The 27,947-nt window shown below is 39.4% G+C and overlaps 1 protein-coding gene and 1 long non-coding RNA gene across 2 annotated transcripts; one reads left to right on the forward strand and one right to left on the reverse strand.

The window, feature by feature from the left end:
* Positions 1–3,644: 3,644 nt before the first annotated feature.
* On the reverse strand, positions 3,645–15,756 carry LOC122650073. The gene is made up of 3 exons (XR_006331374.1): positions 15,745–15,756; positions 9,932–9,935; positions 3,645–3,751 (listed from the first exon to the last, which is right to left on the reverse strand). It is a non-coding gene; the product is annotated as an uncharacterized LOC122650073 (long non-coding RNA).
* Positions 12,207–27,631, forward strand: LOC122650072 (coronatine-insensitive protein 1-like). Its single transcript, XM_043843369.1, has 3 exons — positions 12,207–12,752; positions 25,782–26,253; positions 26,355–27,631. Exons 1-3 carry the CDS (start codon positions 12,268–12,270, stop codon positions 27,159–27,161), a joined length of 1,764 nt encoding a protein of 587 aa, XP_043699304.1. The 5' UTR covers positions 12,207–12,267; the 3' UTR covers positions 27,162–27,631.
* The last annotated feature ends 316 nt before the right edge of the window (positions 27,632–27,947 follow it).

A 27,947-nucleotide genomic window follows, 5' to 3' on the forward strand; every position in this document is an offset into this window, starting at 1 on the left:
TATTTGTTTAGGGGCATCCGTATTCGTTTAGAGATATCCGGAAAATAATCCGAATACTCCGATTAAAATTCGTCCGAAAAAAAATCCGAATACTTAATAATAAAAAATTAAGTAAATAATGATTTTTAGGGTTTTTGAAGATTAAACAAGTTCTAGAATATGATGAAAAGAGAATCATGATCTAAGAGATATGGATTGAGAGAGAATTGTATCCGCTAGGGGGAGGAAGGTCCGGGTTACACAAGGCAGATATGTAAACGGATGGTCAAAAATCCGAATCCGATCCGCATCCGAATCCGTTTAGAGGTATCCGTATTCGACCAGGGAATATCCGGCTCCGATCACATCCGATCCGTATCCGATCCGAATCCGATCCGTTTACATCGTGACTCCCATCTCTCCCATTGCCCATAAACTGTATGTGGGCCTCTTTTTTCTGTGGGCACAATTCGGCAGTTCTAAGGTTTGAGCCCACTAAAAGTTAAGGAGACATGCAAAAGTCAAGGTTAACGATAAAGATAAGGCTAAGAACAAAAAAGAGATATTGATAGTGATGTAAACAGATTGAATATGATATACCAAAAAAACAAAAACAGATTGAATATGATTTGGATCTGATTGAATCTCGATATTTCTTGATAGGATACAAATATCCTTAATTGGATACGGATATCAATCAAATTCGGATTTTCGGTTATCTTTTTACATATCTAGATATTGATACTCACGAGATCTGTAATCAAATATTACAAATTGCACGCCAAATATAATTCAGTGCTCTTAAGTTTTGAGATGAAAGCCGTCATGATAGAGATGGTGGGAAAAAGATTCTATCTAGCCGTAGCTGGAGTTGGAGCATCCAGTCCCGCTAAATGATAGCAAAAACAGGGGTGGGGTGATCATTTCATAGGTGGGTCCCACTTGGACCCCATATGTGAAATGTTCACCCCCCCTCCCCCTGTTTTTGGGGGTGGTTTTCGAGCACTAGACCATCTAACTCCCGCCACGACTAGACAGGAGCCAGGTCCGAGATGATGACTAAATTTCTAAAGTCTTGGTACTGTATACAATAACTGAAACTGAGTAGGTAGATATTTTCAAAGTGGTCATCTCTTAAATAGTAGACCAAGAAACCCCTTTCTCAGACTTGGTTTGGCAATTTAACTTTGAAAGTGAAGCTAGTGTATAATATTGAGGTGACTAAATTCATTGAAGGGATAGAAACTCTAAGACATCAAGCTTTGTAGAGAGCTTTTCAACTCTAAGACCATCTCTATTCCCATTCTAAAATTGGAAAACTTGGACCATGTTACATTTTCGTTTATATGATGTGTTATAATGTATACATGTATGCATGCATGACTAGTTATGAGTTATCGGCCATATATATATGGGAAGTTAGTAGTTATCGGATAGGTTCATATGTGTACGTAACTTGCTATAACTTGAAATTTTTTTCTAAAATTTCTCTTTTGAGAATAGAAGGGTTTCTCACGTTATGCCTATTATTTCTATAATTGCTCTTTTAGAGGAGGCACGACTTGCTCCATAAAATCATCTGTCTCTCTCTCTTTCTCTCTTACCCCTTATCTCTTCCATCTATCAGGTAAGCGAAACACTTTTTTGTACGTGAGAAGCTATTTTCTTTAAATTTACAAAATGGTTCTTTACCTAGCAGGTGGATTTTTTAGTGTCTTATTCATAATATTTTATTCTATATGGGTCCACCGAAATCAGGGTGCTTTTTGGAACTCTAACCTTAATCCCTACGTGGTGTTCAATATGTTTCGAAATTGGTTTTTGATCGAATTATTATCACCTCCAATTCGTTGCCCACTCCAATTCCTTCCAATTCCTCACACAGGAGTGGAAATGATCACCTTACCCCTTGCCCGAACACACTGCCCAAGGTGGGGTAGGGTGGTCATTTCTGCTCCTATGTGAGGAATTGGAGGGAATTGGAGCGGACAGCGAATTGGAGGTGATAAAAATTCGTTTCTAACCTCCAGTTGTATTCATTCAATACTCTCACATTTCTCTTACTACTAACTCTATCATCACTTTCTAAAGTGGATTACATCAACTTGCCAATTGAGGATCATGTTCTGTTAATGCTTGGTTGTGTTTGATCAATGTTCTTGTGAGGTTGGAGGGGCTCTATTATATTAATCCCTAATCTAACTTGTTTTTGTAGCTATGAATTATGGGATCATTATCGTTTTTAGGTCTCTGTCCGGTACAGTTGTCTAGTTCCTCTCATAGAGGGTCGAAAATGATGACCTAACCTCTGCCCAAACACATTGCCCGAGTGAAGTTAAATCATCATTTTCGCTTCCCTATGAAAGGAACTGGACAACCGTACTGAACAGGAAACAGACAAGATAAAAATTCTGAATTATGGTGATACATAAGATAAGGTTGAGACAAAAGGCAAGTGGACTACTACTCCAAGGAGTAGTGTTGTGGGGTGCAAATCCATAGAAGTGTGGACCAATTCTTGGGAATGGGAGTTGGCTCAATTTATCCCTAAATCTTCAGCAAGTACGTGGCCGTGAGATTTTTATTTTCGAGTGTTACATTCTTTAATTAAAAAATAGTTTTTTTAAAAAAAATTTATGAAACTCTAACAACCTTACTTTGCGTATAATTCAATTAAAAGACAAATATTTTAGATTAAATAAGAATTGTTTTTTAGCCATTAGAACCGGTTCACCCGAGACATGTCAATCTCTACCCCGGATCCAAGCCATCCGCTGGTTGATCCGTTGACCAATTTGGTCCTGGCCTGAAGTAGGCTATGAAATGAAAAAAAAATTAAAAATAAATAATTTTCAGAAACATGATTTAAAATAAGTTAGGTTATGGTTTTATTTAGAGAAAATTACTTGGACACCCCTCTGTACTATGGCCTAATTACTTAGTCTCCCCAACGTGTGAAACAATTACTTGAACACCCCCTACAGTTTACCATTTCTTTCAAGTAAGTCCTGTCCGTTAGTTTAGTGATGATGTCATCGGTTAAATTTTTCGTAATACCTAAACTACCCTTAAAGATTCAAACCCTTTTACCCTCTTCTTCCTACAACCCAATTACAGATTCAAACCCTAATCGATTTCAGAAAAAAAATCTCTTTTCTTAAACAAATTTCAAATCAAAATAACCCAAAACCCTTAATCGATTTCAGATTTAAACCCTAATAAATCTCTTTCATGGCCGATTCAAGTACAAAAAAAATAATAATAAATTTGAGCCAAAGCGCCACCATACCCGACTGTTCCGCTACATCCTCTGGTTGCCCCATCCATTTCAGAACAGGAGTAGCAAATACGTACATGGGCAGAAGCAGAACAGAGCAGAGAAACAGAACAATCCATGATCTCTACACATAGATTCCCAGCATATGGAATTTCTTGGCTCCAAATGCTTGTCCATATAGTGTCTCTAATGCACTAGCCATTCCTAACTAATAAATCCACAAAAAAACAAACAAAACCCAGAACAGAGATTGTTATGAACATTCAATTAAAACATTAAAAAGTGTAGCAGAGTAGAGAAGATTAAGTACCAAGAGACCGTAATTGAAGCCAACAATGACATTATTGGCGATGGAGAGGGAAGCGAGATCGAGATCACCAAGATGGGCAGCGAAAGCTTGGGTGATGACATTCATAGAGTAGGAGGAGACACGACTGAAGATGGTTGGACCAACGATGTGCCATAACAGCTTTGATTCGATCCAAACCCTTTTTCCTAAATCTTCATCTTCTTCGTTCTCTCTTATTGATGGTATTTTCTACAACAAGGGAACGGATTCTTTGAGCATGTTATGGCCAATTATGGGTTTGTGATGGAAATTACTTTGCTTCCTTATTTAATTGTCCATTTTGACCTGGTGTCTTAATCTTCCCCCTCCCCCCTCTTCAATTTGAGAGAGAATGGAACCAAGCTGAAACGCCCAAATACCCTTGAATCTGGTTGTGAAAATCTTTCATTTTCCCTTACTTCCATATGCACCAACAAATGGCAAATAGAGTCAACCTTCAGAGATATGTCCTCTGCTACTTGGGCTATGACAGCTTTACAGATCTTGGAACCAGCCTTCTGTTCACAAGCTGAAGATAGTATGGTAGACTGGCAGTTTGATTTTGTCCATTCTGAGATTATTGCTGCAATGGTGTACATCAATTGACCTTTACAAATGGACTGTTGGGGTCCATGGATTGAAAATTTTGACCTCTACAAATAGACTGAGATTATTCCTGTGAGATGAACTGAGATTATTACTCCACCCCTACTCCCTCTAGGGTTCGACTGATTGAAAAAAAAAAACAAGAGAAGAAGAAGAAGAAGAGTAGAGAGGGCGAGGAACCAAGAATCCCTCCCGATGTACCCATCATGCATTGATGGTAACGGTGGTGAGGCTCTGTCCTCCCGCTGCAGCTGAATTGTACTTGCAGGAACAAGAAGAAGAAAAAGTTAAAGAAGAAAGAAGGACAGAAAGGAGACGAAGAAGGAGGGTAAGTTGATCATTTAACTTCATAAATTTAAGTTAAATAACTCATAAGGGTAAAATGGACATTTTCATTTAAACACTAATAGCAAACTAACACCGTCAGGTTTCGGGGGGTGTCAAGTAATTGTTTCAAACGTTGGTAATCGTAAGCAAAATGATCATAGTACAGGGGGTGTCCAAGTAATTTTCTCTTTTATTTATAAAATTGATTTCTGTGAACAAAATAAAAAATTAGTTTGTTTCTATTTTAATTTATGGTTTTGATTTCTATAAACAATTTATGTAAATTAGAGATAAGTAGCTATGGATTTTGAAATAAATTACAAAACTATATGTTTCTATAAAATAAAATAAACTTAAGCAGAGAACACAGTTCAGAGAGATTATAGATACCCTTGTTTACTAACTTCCATATACATGCCTTAGTGGCTAAAGCACGAGCAGGCAAAATATTGTCCTTGTTCGTACCAAAAAAAAAAAAAAATATTGTCCCTATTTACCTTATGTACAACCATTGAATCAAAAAACTCAAAAAGACTAGTGATAGAAAATAACAGAGGATAAAGCTCCCACGACCTTTTGCAAGAGTTGTCTTTCTTCAACCATAAATTGAGGTTTTTTGAATCTGTCCAATTATCTAGGTGTTGGATCCCTTGTTCTCTTGTTGCTGTTCAACTGCTTTTCCTTCTGCTTCATCTGCAAAATCTAGGTTAAATTAATCAAAAGAGAAAACAAAAACATATGTATGAATCATTAATATGGATGCCCATCCACCTTGTTTAGATATAGAATGGAAACTCCCATCAATTAGAAGGATTGCATGATCTGATAAGTGACAAGAAACGAGGAATGTAGTTGACAAAATTGTGAGACATAATAAGGTGAGATTTTTATTTTTGGAAGATGATTCTACACTCTGAACTGTAGCTAGTCCATGGTCTAAGGTGCACACCCATTGGCTGATATGATAGATAAGGTAAGTTTTTTTTTATGAAAGGAAAAGTATATTAAAGCTAAGGAATAAACAGAGTATGTACATCATCCTGATTATACAAAAAGTGGTGGTGGTACTCCGCCGCTTTTCGAGCAAAATGGTTTAGCCATCCAAGTAAACTACTATCATTGTTTTCCAAAACATACAAATTATCCACAAAAGCATTAAGATCCATCAACAAAGGCACCATATCCCACGGCCAAGGGCGTGTGGATGGTTGTGGAATATGCTGAAGGATTTCCTTTGTTGAAACCCGGACTTCTTTGACCTTAATGCCCAACTGAGTAATATGACAAAGGCCAAAAAGTAAAGTTGACGCCTCCGGTTCCAGAGCATTATATGCCGTCAAAAAACCCGCATGAGCCGAGAACAGACGTCCCTGGATCATAACGTAAAAAGCCCAAGCTGACGAATCTAGGCCTGGGTAGAAGCATCCTGCACAGAATAAAGTGGGAGTTACAAGATTAGGTAATTGCAAATCAGTAACGGAAAGTGGAGTGTGTGAGGTAAGCTCGTAAGCACTATCACTATTATTGAGCATAGGTGATTGAAGATTAAGATCAACGATCCAACGGTTTATCAAATTCATGGTTTTAAGAGGATCTGCCTTAGCTTTTCCAGCAACAACTCTATTTCTAGAATCCCAATTGAAGTAACAAGTAATTATAAAAACAGAGAAGAACCAGGTAAGGGATTGTAGTCCGAGATTACTTCGAGAGAGAAATGAAACACATAAATTTTCTAGAGAGGGGAAGGAGAGATATTCGGTTCTCAAACCCAGAGGGCCTACGGCCCAAATATGCTTAGCCCAATTGCAAGAAAGAAATATGTGCCAAATCGATTTCATAGAGTGTCCGCACAACAAGCAGCTCGGGTCGGTCCGGCTCCATTTTTTCAAAATTGCACTTGTAGGGATACTTGCATGTAAGACACACGCCAGAAAAAAATTTTAAACTTAGGATATAGAGGTAATTTCCAAAAAAAACCCCACCAACGGGTAGATCTAGATTTGATAAGAGAAAAAGAACTATTGAGAGATAGAGAGCGCGCAGCCCGACCCGTAGAAAATTGACTATCCTTGGCCAGATTGCACCACCATCTATCAGCATGAGCTGAAAACCGAACATTAGTAACTTTTGGAATAAACCAATAGGGAATACAAGATGAGCTTAAGTCGGTATTCCATTGAGAACTAGAGCAAAAGTGGCTTACCCTGTCATTCTTCAAGGTTGGATTCAAAGAGCACGGTAAAGAACAAGTTTGCAAGTTAGGAATCCAAGGATCATCCCAGAAGAAAGAATCGTTACCATTACCAATGATTCGAAATGAAATTCCTTTGAGGACCGGTATCATTCTGGCGATGCTATTCCAAGTCCAGGATCCATGCCTCCTTGTGACTTTAGGCTGGAAAATCGAATGGGAGGAAAAGTACTTTGCCTTAAGAACCCGGGCCCAAAGGGTGTTTGGCTCGGATAAAAGTCGCCAAGCAAGTTTGAGAAGAAGAGCGGAGTTAGTAACAGAGGCTTTAAGAATACCCAAACCCCCAAAATTAACCAAGGGACAGATCTTGTCCCAAGCAATTAAGGAATTGGTCCTGGTAGAGGACGACCCTCCAGTCTAAAATTTGATACAAATCGAATCAAGAGCCTTGCAGATTTTATTAAGTAAGAGAAAGCAAGACATAAGATAGACTGGAGTGGAGGTGAGAACCGATTGAATCATAACACGGCGACCTGCAAAAGAAAGGAAGTTAGATTTCCAGGAAGCCAGTCTACGTTGAACTTGATTCACAACCAGCTGCAGATCTTTTGATTTGGATCTGAAATGGAAAAGGTAGACACCCAGGTAAGTAGATTGTTTACTCATTTCCTTTATCCCAATAACGGAACATAGAGCATGTCTTTCAGCGGGGGGAACATTTTGGCTAAACCAAAGACCACTCTTGTCATAGTTTATTTCTTGTCCAGATAAGTCAGAGAAGAGGTCCAAGACTGCCTTGATTGTGCGAAGATCCTAGGCCGTGGCCCTGCAAAAGATAAAAGTATCATTTGCAAAGAGAAGGTGAGAAACTTCAGGCACAATTCTAGCAATCTTAATACCATGAAATAAATTTAAATCCCTGTATGTACCTAGAAGACGGGACATCACCTCCACAGCAGAGATGAAGAGATAAGGGCTTAAAGGGCACCCTTGCCTAATACCCCTAGAAGTCGAAAAAAGATTGAAAGGACTCCCATCTAATTTGATAGAGAAAGTGGTGTTAGAAATAAGAGCATAGATGAGACGTCTCCAGGCCTCACCGAAACCTAAAAAGTCAAAGATGGCTTTAACAAAGGACCATTCTAATCTATCATAAGCCTTGGACATATCGAGCTTGATGACCACGAAGCCACCCTTACCTTTCTTGTGATTGAGATAGTTAAAAATTTTCTGGGCAATAACAATGTTGTCAGTAATTTGTCGACCAGGTAAAAAGGCAGCTTGAAAAGGAAAAATAAAAGAGGGAAGGTGAACTTTGAGCCGATTAGCAATGATCGTAGCTAAAATTTTGTAGGACACATTGCAAAGGCTAATGGGCTGAAAATCAGAAACCTTACAAGAGACATCCGATTTAGGAATAACACAAATAGGAGTATGGTTAATCCCTGCGGGAAGTGTAGCATTGCTGAAAAACTGATGAACAAAATCAATCATATCGTCAGATAAAATATCCCAAAACTTTTGATAAAAGCAAGCTTGAAAACCATCCATACCTGGGGCCTTCCAAGAGCCCATAGAGAAGACTACCTTTCTCACCTCGTCACCTGATGGTAAACGGCAAAGAGATTGCCTTGCATTGGTAGAGATGATAGGGGAAAACAGACATTCCACAAAGGAGGGATGAAGTGGATTAGTAGTTGTGAAGATCTGCTGGAGATGAGTGGTAAAGGCCTGGGCCATTTCCTTTGGGTCTTCCACCTTTGAACCATCGTCAGACATAAGAAAATTTATTCTTCTCTAGCATAAATTGGTCCGAGAGACAACATGATAATATTTAGTATTCCTGTCTCCGTCCTTGATATAAGCCTTTCGAGATTTCTGTAATCAGAAGGCTTCCTCTACGTCGAAAATCCATTGAAGGTTTCTTGAAAGCAGGTTCAGATAAGAGATATCAGAGGCATGCCTATTCTCCAGGTAGAGAAAATTGTCCGAAAGATTTTTCTTTAGCAAGTCAACATGTCCGAACACCGATCGGTTCCACCCGCGTAGCAGGTGGGAAAAACTTTGGAGTTTGAGGTGGAGAGGATAATTACCCAAATTCCTCCAATGAAGGAGACAAAAATCCGAGAAAGCAGGGTGCTGTGTCCAGGCCTCCTGGAAGTGGAAAAGCTTTTTGTAAGAAGGTCGGGATCCAAAGGACTGAAGGACCAAAGGGTTATGATCCGATCCCACCGAAGGAAGCTCGGTAAGTGTGGCATGGGGAAAGGCATGTAGCCAATTCTGATTAGCCAAAGTTCGGTCAAGGCATTCCTTTATTAAGCCAGGGGGCTTTTGCTTGTTGGACCAGGTGAAGCAGGGGCTTGTCGATTTAATTTCTTCAAGGGAAAAGTCATTGATGATGGATCTATGCCCTCCAGTAGAAGGAGAGGTGAAACGACGAACCTCCAAGCTTCTCATTCGAAGAGAGAATCTCATTAAAGTCCCCAATAATCAAGAGCATTCCAGAAGTGGTAGAAACAAAATTGTATAAGTCATTCCAACACACATTCCGCAAAGCATAGTGAGATGGTGCATATAAACACACAATCCAAACAGCGCCCATCAAAGGATCCGTGTACTTAAAAGCAATGAAATAACAATGAATGGAAACATCAATAACCAAGTTAGGATTAGTAACAAGCACCCACAAACCATCTTTGCGCCCTTTAAGCCCCACACTATCAATAAATGCAACCGTGGTATAAAATCTCAAAAGACCAGGAAAATGAAAGGAAGCATGGTTAAAGCATTTAGTCTCACACAACAATCTCAGGAGAAAACTTTGTTAAATGTATAAGTAAACCTTTTTTGAGTTAGGGCCATGTCCTAATCCAACGACATTATTAGATTTAACCCATTATTTTAATCCAGCCCTCTCTTGTACCTCTCTCATCCGCCTAGATCCCATTAAACCCGACCCGGTATATTTCGAAAGGGTCCCCATTTCGTCTCTTTGTTTTGCTTGAGCAATGACAAACCCTAGGGAGCTCTCACCATCTCCACTGGTTGAATAGAGAACGGCTAACGGCGAAAGGCGACGAGGAGACCGATGATCGGCGACAAAAGGTAATGTGACTCTCCCCTCTTCTTCTCTCTCCTTTTCTCTCTCTCTCTCTCTCTCTCTCTCTCTCGGATTTGGCTCATTTTCGGTGGAAGTTTGAGTGTGTTTCTATGTTTCCTTGACATCCCTTATTGAAGTTAGAGATTTAAACCGATGGAAAACAGCCAAGCATCATATCCATCACTCTGTTCACAGAGATCCGCAGGTTCAGGCAACTCTCCTACATCCTTGATTGCCCTCTACTTGGGGTAATAGTGGGTAGGGTGTGTCCTCCTAATCTGCTGGTGTAGTTGTGAATCACTAAATTGGTGAAATTGGAAAAGTGGAATGGCAAACAGAGACTAAACTATGTTACTTTGTTGAGAATTTAGAACCAGAATCGGAAGTCGAAATTGAAATTGAAATTGACAGTTAAAACCAAGTTGAATAGAAAATATTTTGTTTGGTCTTGGTTTTGAAAATTTTATTCGATTTGTTTCAGTTTTGATTTTTAGTAGTTATTCAGGAACGAAAATGAGCCAAATCAGAGAGAGAGAGAGAGAGAGAGAGAGAGAGAGAGAAGAAGAGGGGAGAGTCCCATTACCATTTGTGGCCGGTCGCCGGTCGCCTTTCGCCATTCGCTGCCGTTCAATCAGTGGAGATGGTGAGATCTCCCTAGGTTTGTCGTTGTTTAAGCAAAACAAAGAGAGGAAATGGACACTTCTCTCTTATTTTTTATTTGGTTTTCAAAAAATGAAATATACCGGGTCGGGTTTAATGGGATCTGAACGAGTCAGAGAGGTCAAATAATGGGTCAAATCTAATAATACCGTTGGATTAGAACATGGCCACGTGGAACAATCGCAGGCGATGCTGAACGCTCCAGCTCCTGCCACTGCTGGACACGAGCCAAGCACGTGCACTTAATTTTTAATAGGACATCCTCTTCAGGTATTCAGCGTTAGATATGGACGAATGGTCCATCACTTGACCCTTTGAACAGTTTCTTATCAAATCCTTCTTTTTTTCTCATAATTATATTTCTGGGTAACAAACCAAACCGCGCGCATCAAGAAGTGACGAACGGTCGAGAATGCAGGGCACTATACCCAATCAAGTGGAAGGATAAAGCATCTATCTCGACAAACTTGAAACTAATCTGTCCCCAGTGGTTGTTTGTCTGCTTCCTCTTGAGTTATCATCCGTAACTATCTTAAAGTCGACAGCTGTAACGCTTTAATGGGTCTACAGTATTATTCGTCATAGTTGCGCACCAACCCCAGGTGGTGAGTTGATGACGTGGAATTTTTCATTATCTGCGATTCGCACGTCACGTATGACGTATATTCTGTTACATCGTAGACTCTGTATATGATTAAAGGATCCAGTTTTAACGGTTAAGAGAGTACTCTCATCTCATATCCAACGGTAAATGTCCTCTTAAAATTAAATGCTGTTAGCAACCATTATTTTTGGATGGGGCCCACTATAATACAGATGGATTAAGGATTTGGTTTAAATAATTTTTTTTTAAAATTAATAATAATCACCCATCGACTGTGAACAAACTCCACAAACTCCAAAGGAAGTGGAGCTAACATGGCCAAGAATCACAAACCCTTGGGAGAACAGAGAACCCTTGTCGTCTTCAGAGGGTAATGAGGTTGGCTTTGGCTTGGCTTGTTATAGTAGAAGATAGATCTGGTTATGATGTTTGGAACTTCATTAATGGCAGATTTTTGATTTGGTGGCAAAGTTTCAGTTCCTTAAAACCTCTATGTTGGCCCTGAGATGACTTTATAGGTGGGAACGATCGATCTGAACAGTTTCTACTGGTATTGATTTACTATCTGTAGTTACCTGCTAAGTCGAGGTGCTTGTTGCTTCCATCAAACAGATTCTAAGCTTGATTTAATGGCTGATTGGTTGGTTTACATGTTAGAATAAACATTTATTCTGGTTGCAGACATGTTGCAGTTTGGCTCATAACTCTGTTGGATCAGTTAGGGTTACGTGTTGGATTACTGTGGTATTACAGAAGCTTTTACTTTACTTTTACTTTACTTCTATCATTCTATCCTGGTAGAACAGTTACTAATCAGCTTCTGCTACTCGATGTTGTTTTGGAAATTTGGGAGATTTTAAACTTCTTCGGATGGGGATTTGAGGTTCTTCAATGGAATAATTGGCACCGACGGTTGGTCAGGTTTTGGCTTTTCCGATTGATTTGTTCTTTGTGGCAGGCTAGCAGATGAATTAGAGTGCTTTTTTTTATTTAAACCATGTGGGTACCCTATTCAGTTTAAAGGCTTTAGTCGGTTCTCTATTGTCGCAGTTTTTTTTTCGCCTTTTATAAAGCCAGACTTCCATTTTATTTGCTTTCACTTTTCTTTTTCAGTTTCACCCAATTTTTTTCTTTTCTTTTTCGGAATTCCTCTTTCCCGCACGGCGGCTCCTCAATTTGGAGGAAGGTTTAAGCCATGGCGGGCCGAAACCTTAACAGATTGATGAGTTTTGGAGTATCAGATGTGGCTTTAGAACTGGTTATGGCATACATCAATGATCCTCGTGACCGTGATGCTGTGTCTCTGGTTTGCCATAAATGGTTTGAGATCGATGCATTGACACGGAAGCATATTACTATTGCTCATTGTTACACAGCAAGTCCAGAGCGTCTCAGACGAAGGTTTCAGCGTCTCGAGTCACTCAAACTGAAGGGAAAACCAAGGGGTGCAATGTTTAATCTTATACCTGAGGATTGGGGAGGATATGCTGGTCCCTGGATCAGAGAAATTGCCGAGAGTTTTAATTGCTTGAAGTCACTTCATTTCCGGCGAATGATTGTTAAGGACGCGGATCTTAAGCCTCTTGCTCGAGCTCGTGGTCAGACGCTCCAGGTGCTCCAACTTGATAAGTGCTCTGGATTTTCGACGGATGGTCTTTTGCATGTTGCACGCCATTGCAGGTGCTTTTTCTCCTCAGAGTAGCTTGAATCATTAGCCCCTCCTCTGCTTCTAATTCCTGTCTATTTAGTCCTCCTTATCTTACTTCTCTTTCAAGATTTTTATTCTAGTGGGCTTCCTCTTGCAAAATGAATTTAATTTTAGAAATTAATGCTTTTGAATTCAAGAAACACTGGGAGAAACTATGAGGAGATCTTCCTAACACAGTATGATTTTTTTCATGGATTCGTGAGTAAACAACCGAGTTAAAAGAAAAGATTGTACTTTGTAAGAATTTAATTTTTTTCTTTTAGTATAAGCAGTCCTGTCTAGGAATTAATTGTGAATGAAGTATTAGGTAAACTCTTTCCATAATGTATTATTTTCTTTTGGGAAAAAGTTCCCATGATGCCAGTGTACTATTGCCCTCTCATATGTCGCGGATGATCTGCACCACCCTTGGTGTGGCATGGGAGAACCCCCCCTGGCATTATGGGGAAACTCCTCTTTGATGTGGCGTGGGAAGACCCCCTCCACACTGCCATCATGGGGAACCCTCTCTCCTTTTCTTTTACCATAAGATACTTTGATCAGACGTTTTCATGAATTCTATTTTTATAAATATGTTCCTTGGTAAGGAGTTTTTTTTTTTGTTCCTTGTTTTTTCAAAAAGCAGTATTAAATTTTCTTTTCCCTTGAAAAAGTTGGTAATTCTCTTAACAAATAACTCAGCTAAGCATGTACCTGATGATCTGTCTAACTGTAGATGGACGGTAGGTAGTCCATGTAGGCTGTCTCAGGCAATCATAGATAACGCAAAAACATTTTTGGCTTGGAATATATTATTAATTTCTTTCCTTCAAGAAAGGGAAAACTGATCTTTCTAAAGGTTATGCTTGGTTTAAATTTTTTTAGCTGAAGTCGTTGAATGGTGAATTAGGATTTGTGTAGCTGACTGCACTTAGTTCAGATGAGGCATAGTTGAGATGAGTTGTGGTGCTCTACCACCCCCGCCCCTTTTCTTTACTTCTCTTTGGTATGGATTTTACTGCATTGTCAGGACTCAGGACTGTGGACATTTATTGAGTGTAAAAATAGGAGATAAGACTTTGGTTTTTCTTTCTGAACCCAAGCCCTTGACTGAAAGGGTTCTGTTCTATTTCTATGGTGTTAGACTGTTAGCTAAAGGATTTCACTGTTTTCTTTTGAACCAATATTTGGAGAAGTAAACTCTGGCTTGATAGTGCAATTCAATTTCCATCAACGGTTTCCATAACAATCCAATGCTTCATGAGAATCTGACTAGTTGAATATGGATTGCTTTAAAGGGTTGAGGTTCAAGGAGTTTCGTCTCTTGTTGGCTGAAGCTTATAAAAGTTTCTGGAAATGAACTATGGTTTTTATTTAGTTCTGTAACATGTTCTCTTTTTTCCTAAATCATATAATTGCTGAGGGGGCTGTAAGCTTTTCTGCCCTTCTGAAATTCTTGGTCATGGTTGACAAGCCATGATACCAGGGTAATTTACATGCTTAGTGTGATTCTGTCAAAACTGTTTGAGATCACTATTGTCACTAGATACTGCTTTGAAACTTCTGAAATTTTTTCCTTCTCTTCTCCGACCTCTCTCGGCACCTCTCTCTTTCTCACCTTCCACTGCTGCTCTCAAAGGGTCTATCCTAGGCCACTGAGGGTCATTCCCTCTTCTATTGGGTTCTCAGATCTCTCTTGAATAAATGATCTGAGAGCCCTCCTATGTTCCAATCGACTTTTTCAGGGTTTTGAGGTTATATTGACTTTTTCAGGGTTTTGAGGCCTGGATCGACTTTTTCAGGGTTTTGACCCTCTATCAAATTTTTGTTAGTCCTTTATGATGATCATCGATCCCTTCAAGGCTTCATCTCTCCTTTGATTATTTTAAGCTCTTTGCATCAACCGGAGTGGTAACTATGTCGGCTGACTCTACTGCATCAACTGGAATTGAAGGATCGAGTCGTGGAACTCATAATGATTTTCCTTCATTCCCTGTTAGCTCTGTTCGATTGGATGGGAGCAATTATTTGAGTGGTCTCACTCCTGTTACCTCTCCATCGATTCATGTGTCTATGTAGGTTATTTAATGGGTGAAACTACAAAGCCTACTACTATTGATGCTTCACAAGGGAAGTGGAGTTTTGGTAACTCCTTGATAATTTTTTTTTCCTCATCAACTTTATGCAACCCAGAGTCCCACATTGCTCAAGGTTATCTCCTATTGGATACTGCAACCAAGATTTTGAAAGCAGCTCAGGACACATATTCTCAGGTTGGGAATGGTGCCTAGGTTTATGAACTGCGTAAGAAGATTCATGAAACCAAGCAGAAGGACCAAACTCTTTCTCAATACTATTTTGAGTTGCATAGTCTATGGTAGGAGCTTGACTTTTATGATACCTTTTAGGTAACCTGTACTACTGATGCTACTGGCTTCAAGAAACGGGAAGATAAGTTTCAGGTTTATGATTTTCTGGCTGGTTGAATGTTGAGTATGATCAGATTCGTGGCCAAGTACTTAGCTGGTTCCCTTTCCCTACCTTGGAGCAGTCTTATTCATTGATTCAGTTAGAGGACGGCTGCTACAATGCTATGTTATAGCATACAACTCATGACCGATCAACTTTACTCTCTGGGTCCACTTAGCCTAAAAGTGGTCCTCTTTGATCTAATGATCGTTCCACTGATCATGTCTCCTCTGATAGGGAACCGGTCAGGTTTGACTATTGCGGTAAGGAACGTCATATCAAGGACTTTTGCTAGATGCTGCATAGCCGACTTACCTCCTCACGAGGCTGTGGCCAATCCTCCCGGGCTACACATCGCACAAAGGCCTCTGAACTTGCTCATGGTAGTACTAGTTCCGCCTTTCTTAGGATGAGCTTGCCATGCTTCAGTGTTTGATGACTCGATTGGAGCATTCCACTACTCCTACTTCCGCCTCTACATCTACTTTGGTCTCCTTTGACTCCCATCTTGCTTACTTAGGTATTCTTTTTGGTGGTCATTGTGCATCGGTTGTCTCTCGTCCTTGGATCATTGACTCCGGTGCCATTGATCATATGACTGGCTCTTCTAGTCTCTTTTTTTAGTATTTCCCTTTTTCTAGTAAAGACAAGGTTTGAGTGGTTGATGCTTCCCTCTCCTCGGTTCCTAGAAAGGGTTTTATTACTTGTTGTCCCTCTTTATCCTTAGCATTTGTTCTTCATGTTCAAAATTTTTCTACTAACCGTCTTTCTATCAGTCGTCTTACCACTGATCTGAATTGTAAAGTGACTTTCTTCCCTTCTCACTGTGTTTTTCAAGAACTGGTGACAGGGAAAACGATTGGATGTGGTAGGGTACATGGTGGTTTTTATTTTCTCAACGATGATACTTCTTCAGTGGGTCAAGCTCATCAGATTGGTTCTCCTTCAGCATCTTCTGAGTTACTTCTTTGGCATAGGTGTTTAGGCCATCATCCCCCTGTTGGTACTTTGGTTAAAATTTTTATTTGTGATGCTTATGTTTTAGCCAAACAAACTCATTCAACTTATTCCAGTTTGAATAATAAAAGTCCTCCTTTTATGTTATTTCACTCTGATGTGTGGAGCCCTGCCCATTCTTCCATTATTGGTTATCGTTGGCTTGTGACTTTTATTGATTGTCATACATGGGTTACCTGGATTTATTTGATGCATAAAAAAGAGTGAAGTGTTTCGCTGTTTTCAACTTTTTCAACTATGTTCTGTACCCAGTTTAACTCTACCATCAAAATTCTCTGTAGTGAATGGCAGAGAATATATATGGAGGGTTCCTTTCAGTTTTATCTTGCCACTCAGAGGATTAATCCATCCGACCAGTTGTGTTGATACACCGGCTCTGTTGGATAGGCATCTGTTGGAAGTGGCCCGTGCTCTTATGTTTGAAATGAATGTTCCTCCTTAGTATTGGATTGAAGATGTCCTCACTGTCACTTATCTGATCAACCAGATGCCGACTCATGTCCTTGACTTCAAGGCCCCTATTGAGGTTCTCTAGGGTTCTTCCACCTTTTTATAGGTAAATTTACTTCCACTTAAAGTCTTCAGATGTGGCTGTTTTGTTCAGAATCATCATCTCCATGGCAAGTTAGATCGATGGTGACTTAAGTGTGTGTTCATTGGATACTCTGCTACCCAAAAGTGTTACAAGTGTTATCACCCTCCTTCTTGTTGGGCCCGTGTATTTGTGGGCGTTGTGTTCCATGAGTCTGCTCCCTAGTACTCTCCGGCACCTCTTTATTTGGGGGGGGGTTTCTTCTCTGTTTGGTGAAGATGTGCCTCCGGCTGTTCCTATTCTTGCCTCTGAGTCTACTTCTCCAGTTCCTTCAGTTCAGGGGGAGTCTCCTGTTCATGTTCAGTCCCACATGAAAGTATATGTCCGTCGTCATCGTGAGAAGCAAATAGACACCACCCCTGTGGCACCTATTGCACCTAGGATACCTGTACCACCACTACCTAGCCAGCCGTCATCTCCTAATCCAGGTCTTAACTCTCGGTCAGGCAATACTCACTTTGGTTCTCCTATTATTTCTGACCCATCTCTTGACTTACCCAATGCTGTTCGAAAGCGAGCGAGATCTTGTACTCAACAACCTATTGCTAAGGTGATTTCGTACAACTCTCTTTCTCCTTCATATCATTCCTTTGTATCTTCCTTGTTATCTATTTCTATTCCCCAAAATTGGCAGGAAGCTATCATAGAACCACGGTGGAAGGCAGCCATTACTGAAGAAATGCAGGCGCTGAAATAGAATGGTACCTCGGATCTGGTCTCTCTTCCATCATAGAAAAGGACAGTGAGTTGCAAATTGGTTTTCACTGTAAAGCGAAATATGAATGGGACAGTGGACTCGGTACATGGCCAGGCTGTTTGTAAGAGGATTTACTCAGACTTATGGTCTAGATTACCAGAAGATGTTCGCACCAATTGCAAAAATGAATACCATCTGTGTGATTCTTTCTTGTATTATAAATTTAAGGTGAGACTTACAACAACTTGACATCAAGAATGCATTTCTTCATGATGAACTAGAAGAAGAAGTGTACATGGAAATTCCTCCCGTTTCTCATGCCAGAAAACCAAGGGAAAGGTTTGCAAGCTCAAGTGAGCTCTGTATGGGTTAGAGCAATCTCCTCGTGTTTGGTTTGGGAAGTTCCACAAAGTTATTGTGTCTGTAGGCTACACTCAAAGCAATGTCGTTCTCACTTTGTTTATTAAGCGGACTGATTCTAAGATTGCTATTCTCATTGTGTACATTGATGCCATTATAGTCACTGGGAGTGACATAGGAAATTTCTCTCCTGAAGGTTTACCTTGGTCAAGAGTTTGAGATCACGAACCTTGGTAAACTGCATTATTTCCTCGGTATTGAGGTTGCTCGTTCCACCAAGGATATTTTCCTATCTCAATAGAAATATACTCTTGATCTTTTATCTAAAACAGGGATGTTAGGTTGTAGACCTTTAGATACTCTTGAAGTGAATGCTCATCTCTCTAGTAAGACTGGTGATCCAGTGGATAAGGGACATCAACGATTGGTTGGAAAGTTGATTTACCTATCCCACACTCGCCTTGATATTGCCTTTGTTGTTAGTCTAGTAAGCCAGTATATGCATGATCCTTACTCCTCACACTTAAAAGCTGTGTTCCGGATCCTGCGCTACTTGAAGTCTGCACCAGGAAAGAGAATTCTCCTCTTTTCTCATGGCCATTTATGAGTTGAGGCCTTACCGATGCTGATTGGGCCAGCTCTCTAGATGATCGACGATCTACCACTAGTTGTGGTACTTTGTGGGAGGCAACCTGGTTACTTGGAGGAGTAAGAAACAGGCAGTTGTTGCTCGGTCCAATGCTAAAGCTGAAATTTTGTGCCATGTTTCATGACATTTGTGAGTCGCTGTGGCTTCAAGGTCTCTTAAAAGATTTGGACCTTCCCGTTTCCTTTCCTATGATGCTTTATTGTGACAACAAGCCCGTGTTTAGTATTGCTCACAATCCAGTCCAGCATGATCGCACCAACCATGTGGAGATAGTTCGTCATTTCATCAAAGAAAAGTTTGATCAAGGACTGATTTGTATTCCTTTTGTAAAATCTGGCAATCAGTTAGCAGATATTTTTACGGAGGGGCTAAGTAGTAAGTTGTTTCATCCTATAGTGTGCAAGTTGGGCATGTGTGACATCTATGCATCAACTTGAGGGGGAGTATTGTAATATGGGTGTAATATGGACATAAGGGTAAATCTGTCCATAGGGACGTTATTGTACTTGTACCTGTATGTCACTTATTATAATAAAATAGGGCTGTCTCACAGGCAGTCTAATCATTCCTCTCAATCAAACACTGCTGTACCATAAGAAACTTTGTATGTGTTAAAAGGGAAATGTTTGTTTTCAGTTTTTACAGCTTGTTCAGATAATCTTATCTGAATGGTCTGCCATTTTGAGCCACGTGGAGAGTTGGTTTTGGCCAACTGACCATTGGATTAGTTGTACACTTTATGGATTAGCCAAATGTTAAAATTACAGACTCAAGTCAATCAAATACCTATCATTTATGTCTTTGCATCCTCATATTTTTAATGCAAACCCAGTCCAAAAATTGGTCCTATGTTAATATCTATGGGTAAGGGTTTTCAACTATTTGGTTTTATTTGTAACAGACTGAATTATAAGGCTCAAAGGTGGGGGTCTAAAGGATCATATGTAAACAGATATGTAATTAGTTGTTGAGTTCATTAGGTTATGTAGTTGGCTTTAGTTTAGTCATTAAATAATCCTTACCTAGAAGACTTAGGCTTCAACAATTCTAATTAGTTAAGTATTTTAGAGTCCGTGTTAATTAAGTTAGTCTAGCTACCTGAGAGTTTTAAATCTAGGAGACTTTCTTTTGTTTTCTTATAAATATGTAACCCTGCCAAGAAGGTTTCCTCTTTTCTCTCTCATATCCTCTATCCGTCTCTTCTCTCTCTTCCTTTTCTTCAGTTATTGTGCAAGAGTACTGTTTACAGTCCTATAGCACAGCCCTTATCTCTTCTCTTTCTTTCCCCAATGCAGGCTGCTGAAACCAGCAAATCAACAAGCCTTTTTCAACCCTGGTTTAATAGTTTAGATTTGTGCCTGCAGAGCAGCCAATTTAATTTTTGACTCCTAATCTGGAAACTAGGTTGGTTGGCTGCATCAACTTGGTATCATAGCCTAACTTAGCCATAAATACCTTGTTTTTAAGTAGAGTTTAATGAAAATACTTCTTCCCTATTTATAGGTAAAAGGTGGAATGAGAATCTTGTCTTGCAGTTTGTGGTAGAGATGTTGTCTGAGACAAATGAGATCATTGTTGAATCTATTGGTGATGTGTTCATCTAATTTCAGTTTCTTCATACTTTGATGGTGCTAGATATCATGTATTTTCTTCCAAAAATGCCCTTGTAGTTGGTCAATCATGTATGGAAGAACGGAATGCTGTCCTTGATCATGAAAGGAGCTCATGTATATTAAAGCCTTCTCATCTACAACAAACTAGTGTTTTGAAAAGGGTTGCAGTGTGGTAGCTCTTTAAAGTTAGTTAATTTGAAAGGGGGCTAAACAAGATGAAGAGCTTGTTTTTACTGAGCCTACCGAGGAAGTTCAGTCCCTTTGAGCAAAAAGCGAGCTTGTGAAAGATCCTATTGCGACGAAAGTTGTTACATATCATGAGTTTGTTCTTACTCACATGTTTCAAGATACTGACATTGGGTCAAAGCTTCATATTCTGGATTTTGTTCGAGTTGAAGACAAGGAGCTGCAAATGCCCGTCAAAGTATTCTTATTCCTACCCTTTTATAAAACTCATGGATTAGTTTTTGAACCAAGGGGGAATAATGCAAGCTCAGTTCAAAAATTGGTCCTATGTTAATATCTATGGTGTATGGGCTTTTAATTATTCGGGTTTTATTTGCAATGGACTGAATTATAAGTGCCCAAAAGTGGGATCGAAAGGGGTGTATGAAAATAGATATTTAATAGGTAGTGGGGTCCATTAGGTAATGTAGGTGGCTTTTAGCTTAGTCATTAAAGAGTCCTATTTTGGTTAGTTGTGTGGGACCCAAGCTATCTAGAAGACTCAGGCTTCAACAATCCTAATTAGTTAAGGATTTTAGAGTCTGTTATTGAAGTTGGTCTAGCTACCTAAGAGTTTTAGATAAGGAGATGGTCTTTTGTTTTCTTATAAATATGTAACTCCCCATGATGATGGTTAATGGACTAGAATACAAAATTTGGATTTTAATTGTATAGCTAAGAAGGCTTTCTCTCTTTTTCCTATCCTTCTCTTCTCTCTCTTCCTATTCTTCAGTTATTGTTCATGAGTACTGTTCACAGTCCCTTACTTTTCCCTCTATTCCCTTCTTGTATTTTTTCTCTTTCTTTCCCCAATGCAAGCTAATGGAACCAGCAAATCAGCTAGCCTTTTTTAACCCTGGTTTACCAGAAAATAGTTTAGATCTAGGCCTGTGGAGCAGCTGATTTGATCTTTGATTCCTAATCTGGAATCTAGTATGAATTCACCTAGAGGGGGGGGTGAATAGGTGAACGTAGTGGAAAATATAAACTTTCGCGGAAATAAAAATGTTATCAATATAAGACAAATAAATTGCAAAGATAACACTAAGATTTATAGTGGTTCGGCCAAAACTTGCCTACATCCACTCCTCTTAAAGAGAGAATTCTACTAAATCGAGAAAGAGCAAGAGAACTTTTACAACTACTCTTGATTCCGAGCAAGAGGACTTAAACTACTCTTGATTCCAAGCAAGAGGACTCATGCAACTACTCTTGATTCCTAGCAAGAGGACTCAAACTAACATTTGAATAAAGAGTACTGAAGGAGTTACCTCAACCTTAGTAGTGTACCTTCCAACCTAGGAGCTTGAAGCTGGATGAGGTAGAGGAGCTTGAGTGTGTGAGCTTGTGATGATTAGATGCTTGAAATCTATGAATGCTCACTTGAGGCTATTGCAATTAGAGCTTGTGGTGAAGTCACTTAATGATGGTGATTAGTATTAATTAGAGCTTAAACAAGTGCCTATTTATAGGCTAGGCAGCTCAAATTAATTAGGAATCTTCCTTAAGATCGGATTCATAAGATAGAGCTAATCCGGTATACCGTTTCCCAATCCGGTATGCCGATTCTCCAAATTTCTTATAATAGCCTTTGACTCAGCGGTCAAGTCCCAATGGTCATAAAAAGGATTCGGTATGCTGGATCAAGATTCGGTATGCCGGTTCAGGGTAAACCAGGCAAAGATGATCCAGTATGTCAGATCCCAATCCGGCGCACGTTGGAAGCCTTCTAAATTCATTTTCTTGAGATTACATCTGATCCGGTATGCCGTTTTATGATCTGGTATGCCGGATCAGCCAATTCTGTTGAAATTTGTTAAGTCCTTTGTTGGACTTACTTAGGTAATTCCAAATGGGTTTGGTCACACGGATTGGGGTTAATTTTAACCTCCTAAAGTCCATCTAAATGAATGCATGCTTGTGTGTGTGCATTACATCATTTGTGGCTTTAATTGTGATTTTACAACTTAGTACAATTCTAAGTCTTCAATCTTCTTCAAGTCTTGAACTTCACTTTTTTATATGTATGTCTTCAATGTGAGTTCCTCTAACTTGGCTTGATCTTTGTCTTCAAAACTTGTTCTCCATTCTTCGTGATTTTTTGATGTCTTGAAAGATTGGACAAAGGTTCAATTTTCTTTGAGCATCAATCTCTTGAATTGAGTGCTCCCCCTCACTTGGTGCCATGCTCTTTTCTATACATCTTAAACAAGAGTTAGTACAATTTGGTTTATTTGTTATCATCAAAACATTTATATCATCATGATAGATGATTGGAGTGTATGTATGAGGACTTTTCCTCCACATCTAGGTTAGTTGGCTGCATCAAATTTCCTACTTTCCATGTATGTCCATGCACTCTCCCATATCTGATAGTCTTATATTTTCAAAGCTTTATTTTGCCTCGTGGCGAACTCCTTTGAGCTGAAACTTGTCAGTTGGCAGAGGACTAATATGACTTCACAAAATCTGGATCCCATTAGATCTTCCACGTGGGAATATGTGGACCATTCAGGAACTTGCTCGTGTTAGAATCTCTATTAATTTTGCAGGACTGCGGGAAATTTTTTTAATGATAATTATGAATGAATTATTGAGGGTTGTTGACAGTCATATTTGTCCATTTCTTTATCCACCATCTTAGTTTCCAATTTCCATGCCTGCTTTCCTCATAATTTGAATCCTGTGTTTTTTTCTTTTTTTTTTTGGGGGGGGGGGGGGAGGTGCTGCTTTTATTTTTAATTTGCGTTTCAGTTTTGGATAATTAATGGGTTGAATCCAAGTGTGAACAGGACTTTGATTTAGAATAGAAATGGTCCTAAATAGCCTTGTCTGTGGGATATATTTAACCATGTAGTCAAAGTGTCAAACTTCTTTTTTCTGTTGTGAAAACGATTATGTTTTAAGAGAATGGGTATCCTCCTCACAGTTGATGGTCAGACCTGAATCTTCTCTTCTTTCTTGATCTTCTAACCCCTAATTATCCAACTCTTTTTTTTTATGATTTTCTGACACTATTCAACCAATCTATGAGGTGAGTTTTGTGTTCAAGTTTTTCTGCAATAATTTCTCTTATCAACTGGAGAATATAGTTCATATTATAAAATCGGTTGGCTGGTTTTTCTGCAGTTATTCAGTTTATTGTCTCCCATTATTCACATAATTTCCATTCATATCAACATCTCATTGATCATCTTTATAGCTTCTTATACAGTTGTCATATTTCACACCCAGCTTTAGTTCGAATTCCATTTCTATTTTGGGACCCAATATCAGAATCTAGTATTTGATTTTTATTGCTGGCTGTAGCCTTGTTTTCAGATCTAGAACCTGGCCTGTGTCCAGAGGGCCATTACCTGCTGTTTTTTAATTGACCCTTTTTTCTATTAGTATTAATTGACCTTCATTAATTGTATTCTGGGGTGTTTCGTTAAAGTGATATTTCTCTTGAGATAATCTTAACTATCTGATTTATGTGACATCTCTTTGTTCCATTTGTTTTCCTTGGTTTGGACTTGGACCAAAGAAGCAATGTCACTCAAAGCATTATCAAACTACCACTATCTGCTTGATTTCACTTCCTAGCTAGTGGGAAGTATGGTATGCACATACAATGTTTACCTATAATCATGCATTTATATTTTTGATAAATTGTATTATATTCGTGATTTTAAATCTCACGTTGGAGCTAAATTTCACCTTAGCTTGAAACCTAACTTTTATTTTTTTAAAAATTTGTCAAATTCAAGGGTTAAGACAATCTGAGGGGGAAATAATAAAAATTTCTGCCTTTTTCATATTGACCACTTAGTTGCATATAATCAAGTTATGTGCACATGTGATTGCCTGGAATTAGAAAGGTAGGTTATCTCGCAGATAACTACAGTATTTGGATTAACTCTTGACTTTGAAAGTTCTTGTTCTATTATATCTTGGGCTCCTTGGAGACTACAAAATTGGACCTAAATGGAAATGACATGAAAAGTCTTTTTCAAAACCGATCATTAAGGGCGTTACGACGATGAATGGATAAAAACTCGTGATTGGTATGGAGGGGAAGATCTGTTTATGAAATAGTTCAAGAAAGAGTCGTCTCATTTCCTTCTTCGTTCTTTCTAATTCATTCACTTCAAGGCTGGTTCTGAACGCCTCGTAATATCATCTTCAACCAACTGGAACCTACTCGACTGAAAGGAGAGGGCTTTCGGCGAGGGCACTAAAGAATTGCTTAATAAATAAACAGCTGCTTATATACGCTTACTAAAAGACTGACTTTCATTAGGCCAGCGTGAAACTAAGAAAGAGAGATGTGCCTAAGGCGGCATGCAAGCAAACTGTGCACGTTTGTGTGGAGCTGAAGATGGAGTGATATTAAGTGAAACAACCGTATTTGAATTTACGGTATCAAGGAATTATGGCACCAGGTTGTAAAGTGAAAGTGGGTCCTAAGAGGAGTTTATGTTCACCATGCACTGCAAGTCTTTTGGTCATTGCCTTCTTGCTATGATTGCCTATTGTTTATATTTGCTTCTCATTTGTTCCTTTGCCTGTTTAGGATGGTGCAACTTGGGCCCAAAAAGCTAGAGCTTGGCCAGCCTGATTCCTTCTGGGCTTATGTTGGGATTTTTAGCATGTGAGAATGTGTGTTGGGGGAGGGAGGGGGGATGTACGAGCGTGTGCCCATGCATGCATGTGTGTGTGTGTGCATGTTTCAGCCTCACGTTTTATTGTGGGGGGGGGGGGGGGGGGGGGGTTGGCTTGGGAAGTTTTTTAATGACTCTCTGAATAATGGTGAATTTTCTTTTATATGCACCATTACAAGTCCTGATCAATCTAATATATTCTACAATTGTATTTTTCATTTGATTATTTATAATATATTCTAAATTTTTTTCCCATTGATCCAATTTATTGGAATAATCCTTCATTTTGGAAAAATTAGAGGCCTGGAGTGGGGGACTCTTTAATGAGTTTTTCTTAAGAATGTTTTAACTTGTAGTTACTTTTTATTGAATATCCTATAATTTATATGTTGTAAGAATTAGATAGTTGTGTAGCTGGAATTTTACATAATCTGATTGGTCACATTTTATGGTAGAACCTTGAGGTGAAATTGCTGTGCATATTATATATTGGTTTACCACAGGAAAAGATCTTTTACTGTGCATATCATCCATTATGATTTCCAGTTTTTGTTTCCACTACAGAATATGATTTCGTGTTTTTGATTTGTTTGAACCTAGATTGCGCCACCTTAAAGTATAATGAACCTCTCTCTCTCTCTGAGTTACTTGTTTTGGAGTTTAATCAGTACATAAAGCGTGAATAATTCTTGGTGATCCCTTCATTGTCCTGTGCCATTTCTGTGAATGAAATAATCATCCATTTTGCTTTTTTCAGATCCCTAAGAATATTGTTTTTGGAGGAGAGCTGTATAGAGGACAGAGATGGTCAATGGCTCCATGAGCTTGCTATAAACAACACAGTTCTCGAGAATTTGAACTTCTATAATACAGATCTTAGTAAGATCAGTATCATGGACCTTGACTTGATAGCTAGAAACTGCCGCTCCTTGGTCTCTTTAAAAACCAGTGATTGTGAGATCTTGGATCTAGTTGGTTTTTTGCGTGCTGCAACCGCATTAGAGGAGTTTGGTGGGGGTTCCTTCAATAAGCAATCAGAAGACTACTCTGTCATCTCATTCCCTCCAAGATTATGTCGTGTAGGTCTAAGCTACATGGGTAGGAATGAGATGCCCATAATATTTCCATTTGCATCCCAACTCAAGAAGCTGGATCTCATGTATGTCATGCTTGATACAGAGGACCATTGTCAGTTGATTCAACGATGCCCCAATTTAGAAATTCTTGAGGTATCATCTGGAAACTGTTTTTGTCCTTTCAGCATTTCTATCAATGCATTTTGTTGGAAAGTTAACCAAGGAACTTGGTCTCTTTTCCTTCTTATGAGTAGGCAAGAAATGTCATTGGAGACAGAGGGTTAGAAGTTCTTGCTCAGAGCTGCAAGAAATTAAAAAGGCTTAGAATTGAGCGCGGTGATGATGAACAGGGAATGGAGGATGAACAAGGTCAAGTTTCACAGAGAGGATTATCTGCTTTAGCACAAGGTTGCATTGAACTTGAATACTTGGCTGTTTATGTGTCCGATATAAACAATGCTTCATTGGAATCATTTGGCACATACTGCAAAAACCTCACAGATTTCCGTTTAGTGTTGCTCGAGCATGCAGAAAGGATCACAGATTTGCCACTAGACAATGGTGTACGAGCCTTATTGAGAGGTTGTGAGAAGCTTAGGAGGTTTGCCCTCTATCTACGAGCTGGAGGCTTGACCAATGTAGGCCTTGGTTACATAGGGCAGTACAGCCAAAATGTGAGGTGGATGCTTCTGGGTTTTGTGGGAGAGTCTGATGGAGGGCTTTTGGAGCTCTCGAGAGGCTGCCCTAATCTGCAGAAACTTGAAATGAGGGGTTGTTGCTTCAGTGAACGTGCACTGGCTCTTGCTGTAATGCAGTTGACCTCACTGAGATACTTGTGGGTGCAAGGATATGGTGCATCTGCAACAGGTAGTGACCTCTTGTCCATGGTTCGCCCCTTCTGGAACATTGAATTAATTCCTCCAAGGCGTTTTGTTTTAAGAGATGAACAGGGGAACGAAATAGTCACTGAGCATCCTGCCCAAATTCTTGCTTACTACTCCCTTGCTGGGCCGAGAAATGACTATCCAGACACTGTCATCCCACTCGAGCCATTACCATGATAAATTCATGAAACTGTACTTATCTTCTCCAGATTGTCTCTTGCACCATCTGCATGTACTTTAAGGTGCCCTGTCCATAGATCTTCCCTGTATTTGTTTTCTATCCCTTCCAAGGCCATCTGTTCTGTAATAAGTTTCTGCTATATCATACTCTGAAAGAGCTTGCCATCATGTGAAGTACTATCCAAAATTCTTGCCCCGTCAATCCACTTCTCTCAGACCTCCCTCTTTGCTAGTGTTGGTTGACTTGAGATGACCTTTTTCAATTAAAAATAATTACTGGAACTTACAAATTGATCTGAGATAGTACAGGGATTGCATCCAATATGCTCTGTGAGCATTTGGAATGCCTTGGACAAGAGAAAGAAACCTCAGCCGATAAATGACTGCGACCCAGTTTATATTAGCTTGTTCGGGGCTAAGATCATGAACCAGAAGCATCAATATGGACTTGACCATTTCTTGAATTATCGTGGGTACAGGAGAGTGCAGAACTGAGCCAATGTTTATGGTGTATCTTTATGGAGTGTCTTTCCTCGGGTCGATGATAGAGCCACATTAGACATTCTTACTCTTTGGTTGATCCTCCCCCCTCTCTCCCCGTCGCTTGGTGGCATGACTGAAAGAATGTACATTTTCTTTTGCGTAGAAGGGTATTCCTCCATACTCATGTCTAAATCCATAAATACAAACAATATATGAAGAGATTGATCGTCTTATGTATATGAGTTTATAATTGTTCTTTAAATTTTCTGGAGGAGTTATGGTTCTTTTGGTGCTTTATTT

This window comes from Telopea speciosissima, chromosome 2, assembly GCF_018873765.1.
Source record: "Telopea speciosissima isolate NSW1024214 ecotype Mountain lineage chromosome 2, Tspe_v1, whole genome shotgun sequence".
Taxonomy (NCBI): Eukaryota; Viridiplantae; Streptophyta; class Magnoliopsida; order Proteales; family Proteaceae; genus Telopea; species Telopea speciosissima.